A 9,338-nucleotide genomic window follows, 5' to 3' on the forward strand; every position below is an offset into this window, starting at 1 on the left:
GCACATGCGTGCCAGCGGGAGGAGGGAAAGAGGGAGAGGGGGAGAGAGAGAATCTGTAGGCAAACTCCCCACTGAGCACAGAGCCCCATGTGGGGTTCAGTCTCACAACCCTGAGATCATGACCTGAACTGAAGTCAAGAGTTGGACACTTAACCGACTGAGCCACCCAGGTGCCACGTTTACTTTTATACTTTTGTTTTTTAAAGATTTTATTTACTTATTTGTCAGAGAGAGAGCGCAAGCAGGGGGAGCTGCAGGCAGAGGGAGAAGCAGGCTCCCCACTGAGCAGGGAGCCCGATGTGGGACTCGATCCCAGGACCCTGGGATCATGCATGACCTGAACCAAAGGCAGACGCTTAACCAACTGAGCCACCCAGGTGCCCCTACTTACATACTTTGCACATACTTGCAGTCAGCATTTTGAGTCCTTTATGTAAAGCAAGTGTATGTAGACTTTTCCATAGTGGATGCAGCCTATCAACTTGTCCCAGCTGTGTGCCAAGATTCTGTGGTTTGCCGTCATTCGAGCAGTCCTACCCTGTATTGTTAGGTGGTGTGACTTCTTTTCTAACATCATAGTGTGGCTACTTATCATTTTGGTACAGATTACTGTTAATACTTCTTGAAGTGTATTTCCCAGAGTGGAATCTTTTTTGTTGTTGTTTTTCAGCAACAAAAGGGGGAGCAAGAAACCTAAGCAGACTTCATGGGGCATGGGGCAGCTTCCTGTTGATAATGAGAGGTTGAAGTCTAGAAAGGTTCTACATTTATGATTTGGCCTCTGATTTTCTAGGGATTCCAGTGGTTGCTGCAAAGAAAAAAGGATTCGAGTGTAGAGGCCAGTCAGACCAAGTTTGGACATGCAGCTTTTCAGAGAATGAAGTGAATTCTGTTTCTGACATTGCAAGGTGGTTTCTGCATGCTGCACCACACAGCCACTCCCTTGAAGAACAGTGACCAGGCCATAGGGATGGACAAAGGCTGCCTTCCCTGGGCCCTGCTTGTGTGGGTTGAATGTGCTAATGGAGCCTTCCCCAGAATGTTCTTCCTGTCTGTGCAGATGCTGCTTTTAGTTCACATTAAGAACTTAGTATTCTTGCCTCTAAATGGAGTAGGCCAGTATCTATTTCTCTTTCAAAACAAAATTGTTAAATCATGTTTTGAGTTTAGAAAATTATTGAAGTAGTCAACAGCAAATTACTTTTTGTTGTCCACAGGTGCCATGTTGTTGGCAGTATGCACAAGACCACTGCCTCCCTGCCTTCTTTCCTTTTTGAATTTTTTAAAAAGTTTTTATTAATGTAAGTAATTTCTACACCCAGCGTGGGGCTCGAACTTACGACCCTGAGATCAAGAGTTGCATGCTCTTCTGACTGAGCCAGCCAGGTGCCCGTCCTTTGGATTTTTTATTCAGCAAGTGTTTGTTGAGAACTTGTTATTTTCTGGGCTCTGGAACTCCACCAGTGAAACAGACAGCTGTGGCCGTGCCTCTGGAGCCAGAGTTGGGCCTCCTTCAAGCTGAGAGGAGGGGATGAGGGGCTCTCAGGCAGGACTAGGGTTGAAGAAGGTAGGAGGAAAGTGTACCTATAGGGAGACTGGCACAAATAAAGTGGTGATGAGAAGACATCCATGGAAACTGGCTTTCCCTTCCTACCTTTTTTTTTTAAGATTTATTTATTTATTTTAGAGAGTACTTGCAAGAGAGTGGGAGAGGCGCGGAGGGAGAGAGAAACCTAAGCAGACTCCCTGCTGAGCATGGAGCCCAACACGGGGCTCGGGGCTCGATTGCAGGATGCTGAGATCATGACCTGAGCCAAAACCAAGTCGGTTAGTTGGACACCTAACCAACTGAGCCACCCAGGTGCTCCTCCCCGTTTTGTATTTTTAAGAGAAGCAAAAGGCCCTGTTGCTCCAGCAAGACTATGCCCTCCCAGAGCAAGACTGTGCCCTCCCAGAGTGTTGCAGTTATTATCAAACGAAATAATTAATGATCAGATTTAATCATACATATAATCACTGTTGTGCAGCATGATAATTAACTAGTAACCTAGACAACCGGATTGCACTTATTCTTGTCTTTGCCTACTTTTAGTTTCACATGCAAGCAGCATGGGAGCTGCAGTCTTCAGGTGCCTGGGGTATGTCTTCAGCATGGCCACGCTCCTCCACACGTCTCAAGGCTCTGGGACCTTTTACTCTGCCCTCTCCCCACCACTGGGTGGCCCACAGCTCCCATCCAGCACCCTCCTCTCTCAGCAGCCTGAGTGCTGAGTGGCCTGGGATAAATCTTGGCTCTCAGGGTCCCCAAGGACGTAGAGCTCAGATGGTCTTTCTTAAGTCTGTAAAAGGAGGTCAGCATGGACAAGTTGGTGTGGGGCTTACTCTGAAGCAGACAAAGTCTACTTTAGCACCTTGGTAAAAGAACGCAGGATGCATAGCTGGCAGCCTTCACCATCTCTGTGGTCTGTCACATTTTACTTTGTTCACGTTGTTCCTTGATCTAGAGGCCCTTCCTCTCTTCCCCAAATGCTGTCTGTCATTGAGGGTCCTGGGTAAGCCCTTCCTTCTCCAGGAAGCCTCTCTGAATACTCTTCTCTCCATGCAATGACCACCTACCTTCGCATTCTGGTCTTAACATTAATGAACTGTACAGTTCATTAGCATTATTGGAGGTGAGAGTATATCTGATTTGGAGTTAAGAGAAGGTCCCATTTTCTATATATTCTGGGTTTTCTTTTTTTCCAGCTTTATTGAGATATAATTGACAAGTAAAACTACACTATATTTGAAGTGTTCAGTGTAATGATCTGTAATTGTGAATTTAAATCCACAATTGAATCCACATCCATCACCTCACATATTCTTTTGTGATAATGCTTAAAAGCTACACTTCTCAGCAAATTTCAATTATGCAATAAAGTATTATTAACTCTAGTCACCATGCTGTTCATTAAATCCTGAGGCCTTACTCATCATTTGGCAACCACCATTCTCCTCTCTGTTTCTATGACTTAAATCTTTTTTTTTATTTTTAAATTTTTATTTATTTATTATTTTTTAAAAGATTTTATTTATATATTTGACAGAACACAGGTAGGCAGAGTGGTAGGAGAGGGAACAGCAGGCTCCCAGCTGAGCAGGGAGCCCGAAGTGGGGCTTGATCCCAGGATCCTGGGATCATGACCTGAGCCGAAGGCAGACGCTTAACCGACTGAGCCACCCAGGTGCCCCTTAAATCTTTTTTTTAGATTCCACATACAAGTGATACCGTACATGTCTTTTTCTGGCTCATTTCACTTTCTGCTCCTTATTTTCTAGGCATTCTAGGACAACATCAGTTAAGCCTCTATCAAAATATGAATGCACTCATACCTAATATTTAGTGAGTGCTTACCATGTGGTAGTCACTGTGCTAAAAGCCTCACTATCTTTCGTGTTCTCACTTAATCCTTCCTATCATTAATCCCACTGTATAAATGCTGAATCTAAAGGTGTGAAGGTTCAGAAGGAGCGTGCCGAGCAAACCGTGTATTATGATATCTGAAAAGATAAAGAAAATGTAATTACATGCCTAGAGAAAACTCAGGATATATACCAACATATTGGCAATGAGTATATCTGTGGGGTGAGATGGAGCTTGGTTTTTATTTTCTTCTTTATACCTTCAAAGGACCATTGCTTATACTTTTTTTGTCCCCCTTGACACCTGTTTCTGGGTGGAATATGTAGAAAATGCTGAATAAGTAGATACTGGTTGAGGTAGAAAATGAAGGGGTCTTCTTTCCTTGGCTTGATTTGGTAGCTCTGGTTTTGTAAGTTCCTTTAGTAGCTGGTGCAACTGAGCTGCTGTTCATCTGGAAAGTTCCCCAGATGGGTTGCTCCTTTGCACTGCCAGAGTAGAGGCCTCTAGGGGTGGGAGGTTAGCTTGTCTTGTGGGACTCAATTTCCCTGGCTGACGAAGGCTTGGCCCTGGCAGCAGCTCTGGGAACTGACTGGCTGGCTTGTATTGTTTCCTTCAGCCTGGCAGAATCAGGGGTAGGCTGGGGATGCTCCGCTTGCTTGGTGACACCATGTACCTGATACCACTTACTGAGTGCCTTTCGAGCTGCTCTGCATAGCTGCTCTGAACAGTCTGGCTTACTGTTCCCATTTAGTGCCCTGCTCTGCGCACAAGGCTGCCCTGCCGGCGACAGATGGGGTGGGCCAGCCCAGATGCCCTTGCTGCCCGACTCAGAGCCACGTTGTACCCGTCGCTGCTTTTTTGTTTCTGTTTTAAGTTTTATCTCTGATGTTGTTATTTTGTGTTTTAGGTAACTTTTAATTTTGTTTTAATTTCAAACATACAGAAGAGTTGTAAGAATGGTACAAAGAACTCTTGTGTACCTTTTATCCAAATTCACCACCAGCATTTTGCCTCAATTGCTTTCACTTGGTATGTCCTCCCTCTCTCTCCCTAACATGTATATGCATGCACACACATTTTCTGAGCCATTTTACAGTAACTTACAGACAGTGTGCTCCTTTACTTTAAAAAATTTAGGGATACAGTTCCTAAAACAAAGACATTCTCTTACATAATCACAATACAATTTATAAAAACCAGCAGGTTCAATATCAGTACAATGCTATTACCTAATCCACTGTCCATATTCAAATTTTGTCCATATTCAGATAATGGTACCAGTAATGGCAGAGCTTTATTTTTAAAGAAATAAAAATGGACTCTTCTGTTATGTTGGCTCACAGGAGAGCAGCACCAGCAGGTGTTTGGGGGAAGTGACTGCCATGGGCACCACATCACCAGCTCCTTGTGTCTCCCCAGGACCAGAAGAGTGAGCGCAACAGGAATCACATTTGGCAACGATGTCAGCGGAACTGGAGACTTCAGAGGGGGTGGATGAGTCGGAGAAAAAGAGCTCTGGGGCCCCAGAAAAAGAAAACCACACCAGGTGAGTGATGGGGGCTGGCTGTGTGGAGTCCTGTGGGCTTAGGGTGCCAGGGTGTGGTCAGGGTCATGCTGCTGCCGCCCCCCGGGACACCTGATTGGGAGTGCAGAGATGAATAGCACACGGCACCCCGGGCTGCTAAGCATTCTCCCCTTTGTTCCCAAAGGAAGCAGGTCAGGCACTGCTAGGAGTCCCAAGGAATGAAATTTGATGGTATTTCTGATTCTTTTTTCTTCTTAAAACCCTAAGTGTTTTGTCATCTCTGCTGAAAAAGGGTCATCAGGCAAAACTGACACCTTGACCGTGTTTTCCACTCCTTAGAATGTGGGAGCAGCTCTGACTCCAGGGGTTTTTCTTACTGGGCAGGGACAGTTCATGCTAAACCTCAAGTTACCAGAGCCTGTTCTTCCTTGTTGTTATCATTTCATTGTAGTCCTGTCACTGACAAAGTGCTTTTTTATATCTTGAAATAATTGCTAATAATAAATAATTCTTAGCATGTAGGTGATAGGAACTAATCTAAAGAAGCCAACAGAGAGTGGGCTGTAAGGGACCAAGTTTTTGTCACTCTGGTGGATGGATTGTGTGGACCACATGAGCTGCTACCCGGTGCCTCCATATTTAGGGTCATGTGTTCTTTGCCTTGCCGTGTACTGGCTATGGCACCTATCAGCTCAACTCCATCCTGTGTCATTTTAAGTGGTACAGACCTAGGTCCTGGCTCCAACTGCCTCGGCCCGGCTCATTCTGATCCTACACCTGGGCCCAGCCACTTGTAGTCCTGAAGAGGCGGTGGGTCCAAGGAGGGAAGAAGGCAGCAAGGCTGCCTTGGGACATCCACAGTCAGTCCATCACAGCAGCATGGATTCTTGGAGACATGTTCCCAAAGGCTAGCTGCTCCCTAGAGAAGCCAGCAGACATTGTAGTGGGATTAGAGGTAGGTGTTTCATCAGGCACTAGGTGGCCACAGAGGCAAAGCATTGTTCATTTGGGTGGTTCATAGGGACATGGACACTGTTAAGGAGTAGGCCACAGTCCTCTCCCATGTCACCCAAGTCCTTGGGGCCGACTCACATCTGCCTGCTTCCTGGCAAGACCCTGCATTGATGCCGGAGTGGAGTTTGTGAGCAGCTTCTGCCTCCAGCTTAGCAGGGGGACACCCCGAAACTGGGAAGGGCTAATTCACACATGCACTTGCGTACATGCGCGCGCACACACACACACACACACACACACACACACACACACACACCCCGTTTCCACAGGATGGCCGATCTCTCCGAGCTCTTGAAGGAAGGGACCAAGGAAGCACATGATCGGGCAGAAAACACCCAGTTTGTCAAGGACTTCTTGAAAGGCAACATCAGGAAGGAGCTGTTTAAGGTTGGTGCCCTTGGTCGTGGATAGGGTCAGGTTGGGGGTCTTAGTCCCGTGAGGAAGATCCCCTTGGAGCTGCTTGGAGGTGGAAGCTGGGCCTTTCTCTACCTACTCTCTCCTCTTTTGACATCAGATTGTGGTTTTCGTGAAGCTTAAATAGAAGATTATAGTGCTGGTGTGCGGGAAGCAGAAGTATCCCTGTTCCTAAGAATTCACTATGTCATTCCTTTAAGGAACATGAAAGTTTCTTGAGTGGGTGAAATAATTCACTTTATAAAAATGGTCTTCTGGAGATTGGGGTGATGGGGGCACGCTGCTGGAGCCTTCCCTTCTAGTTCCTCAGACGCGGGGGTCAGTGGGCTCAGGAGGTATGCTTGCTGGTCAAGACCCACAGCCCTTTCCCGTGGTCTCCCCCGTTGTCCTTAACAGCTGGCCACTACTGCACTTTACTTCACATATTCAGCCCTCGAGGAGGAAATGGAGCGCAACAAGGACCACCCAGCCTTTGCTCCCTTGTACTTCCCCATGGAGCTACACCGGAAGGAGGCACTGATCAAGGACATGGAGTATTTCTTTGGTGAGGACTGGGAGGAGAAGGTGCGGTGCTCTGAGGCTGCCCAAAAGTACGTGGAGCGGATCCACTACGTGGGGCAGAATGAGCCGGAGCTGCTGGTGGCCCATGCCTACACTCGCTACATGGGGGACCTCTCAGGGGGCCAGGTGCTGAAGAAGGTGGCCCAGCGGGCCCTGAAACTCCCCAGCACGGGAGAAGGGACCCAGTTCTATCTGTTTGAGAACGTGGACAATGCACAACAGTTCAAGCAGTTGTACCGGGCCAGGATGAATGCCTTGGACCTGAACCTGAAGACCAAAGAGAGGATTGTGGAGGAGGCCAACAGGGCCTTTGAGTACAACATGCAGGTACTGCTGGCGCTTATGCAGGAGGGGGCACCAGTGTGGGCACCAGTTCACAGCTGCCTGAATAGGCATCGGTGCATTAGGCCAGATGACCTGCAGCATGCCAGAGGGCAAGTGGAAGGACCAAATAGGCCACAGAGGGCATGAGCCCAGCGATGGCTCCGCTTTGTTTGACAAACAGCCTGTGCGTTTTTGCTTTGGGGAGGGCGAGGCCCTAGCACGCAGGGTTTAGGGAAAATGAAGCTGTTTCCCTCCCTCTCACCATAGGATTCTGGTCTTGAGGGGGTTTCTTCCTTTTTAGCGAGGGTTGCTCTGAAAACCCCACTTGCTAAGTTCATAGAGAGAACCAAGGATAGTGAGGAGCAGAACTCTGTTGACAAGTAGCCTTTAGATGGGCCAAGCCTGGGGAGGCTGATTCCGTCCCTGGAACCCACGCCAGCCCTCAGCACCGGGACAGTGGCCACGGCAGGGGGAATGAAGCACCAGCCCCAGTTCAGGCCCATCGGATTAGTCTGGATTAGTTGGACATTAGCAAGCCTCCAAGGGCCACTTAGGATGGGTCAGCCCTGCTGGGGCCTCAGTTATCCCATGTTCTTCTCTGTCATTCTCGCTAAAAATACCTAGCCGCTGAAAATGGCCAAGTGCCAGCGCTCACAGGGTGTTCTGGGACAGCACTTTTGTTCTCTCATTGTTTCTGCCCTGGTAGTTTCAGTTGTGGGCTGTGTTGTCTGGTCAGCGCCCAGGGAAGAGCCACCACAGCAGCGGTGGGATGCTGGGTAGCACAGGTGTGGTCACACGTCTCCGAGCCTCTGCCAGGCAGAAGTGTTAGGTCGGTGGCTGTCCCTGCTGCTGACTTACTGGTTTACCCTCCTGAGCAAGTCTCACTGGTTCTAGCTCCCTCTGCATGGGGGAAGAGAGAGATTTTTCTCCAAAAGCAGAATGTATGCAGTCCAGTGATGGCTGTTCATCCCCTGCTCCTGCAGATATTCAATGAACTGGACCAGGCTGGCTCCTTGTTGGCCAAAGAGACCCTGGAGGATGCGCTCCCCATGCATGATGGGAAAGGAGATGTGCGTAAATGCCCCTACTATGCTGCTAAACCAGACAGAGGTAGGTCTTGCCTGTGCTGAACTCTCCCTCTCCTCCCAGGGTGGGTTGTGTCCGTGTTCCCCACTGATGCTATGTCCCCTGTTGGTGCCACCACACAGGTGCCCTGGAGGGCAGCAGCTGCCCCTTCCGAACAGCCCTGGCTGTGCTGAGTAAGCCCAGCCTGCAGTTCATTCTGGCTGCTGGTGTGGCCCTGGTTGCCGGCCTCCTGGCCTGGTACTACATGTGAAGGACCCATCATACCACGTTGGCGCCCTCCTCCCGAGTGACCACTGGCCTGTCCCCACCTCCAGCGGTGACTAAACTACCACCTCAGGTGACTTTTTAAAAATGCTGGTTTTGAGAAAACAAGCAACCAATAAAGGCCAGACGCTAAAGCCTCTGCCTGTAGCGTCCTCTCTGTGGGCTAGATGCTGAGCTGGCTGTAGGCCCACCATTCCTGCAGCCATTAGGCCATGGTACCGGGAGCAGCCAGTGCAGCTCAGTGGGCCTGTCTGGGCCTCTGGAACCAGCTCTGCTCCTGGGGCATCCACACTGCTCACCCTGAGGCTCCTTCCCTTCATTCTTCCTTGTGTTGGCATTTAGGTGGGTACCTTTCCCCTGATGGGAACAGAGCAGCCAGCAAGCCCAGGCTGCTGTAGCTCTGTGGGAGGGAGCGGGGCCTCTCCTTGGGGAGAAAGGGTGGCTTGCACCTGCCTCAGAGGCCTGGAAAGCTCCGTCCTGAGCAGCCAATCCTCATCCCTCTCAAGGAGAAACCCTGAAAATGGGGGTTTGTTTAGCCGTGGCCTATCTCCTCCCTTGACCTATGTAAATGCTACAGCACTCAATAAAGTGGACTCTGACAGCTGCCTCCCTCTTTCCTGGTGTGAATATTATCCTTCTCAGCCACTCCTGCCCTTCCTGTGCTCCCAACACCCCTGGTCACCTCGCAGCTCTCTGCCCAGAACAAAGCCACCATCTCTCACAAATCCGATCTTGTGATTCTCTTGG

The 9,338-nt window shown here is 49.0% G+C and overlaps 1 protein-coding gene across 8 annotated transcripts in view; it reads left to right on the forward strand.

The window, feature by feature from the left end:
- Positions 1-9,197, forward strand: part of HMOX2 (heme oxygenase 2) — a 31,297-nt gene extending 22,100 nt beyond the window's left edge. For 4 of the 8 annotated variants that reach the window (XM_044391573.3, XM_026520414.4, XM_048224874.2 and 1 more), the window contains 5 exons: positions 4,823-4,949; positions 6,212-6,329; positions 6,753-7,244; positions 8,225-8,351; positions 8,450-9,197. In XM_044391573.3, the coding sequence (XP_044247508.1) occupies positions 4,864-4,949; positions 6,212-6,329; positions 6,753-7,244; positions 8,225-8,351; positions 8,450-8,577 (951 nt within the window). In that variant the 5' untranslated portion in view covers positions 4,823-4,863 and the 3' untranslated portion in view covers positions 8,578-9,197. Of the gene's footprint in view, positions 1-793; positions 909-4,822; positions 4,950-6,211; positions 6,330-6,752; positions 7,245-8,224; positions 8,352-8,449 lie in introns of all 8 variants that reach the window. The other 4 variants (XM_044391567.3, XM_044391569.3, XM_044391570.3 and 1 more) reach the window with 2 other exon arrangements.
- Positions 9,198-9,338: the final 141 nt, after the last annotated feature.

Source organism: Ursus arctos, unplaced genomic scaffold (genome assembly GCF_023065955.2).
Source record: "Ursus arctos isolate Adak ecotype North America unplaced genomic scaffold, UrsArc2.0 scaffold_2, whole genome shotgun sequence".
Lineage (NCBI taxonomy): Eukaryota > Metazoa > Chordata > Mammalia > Carnivora > Ursidae > Ursus > Ursus arctos.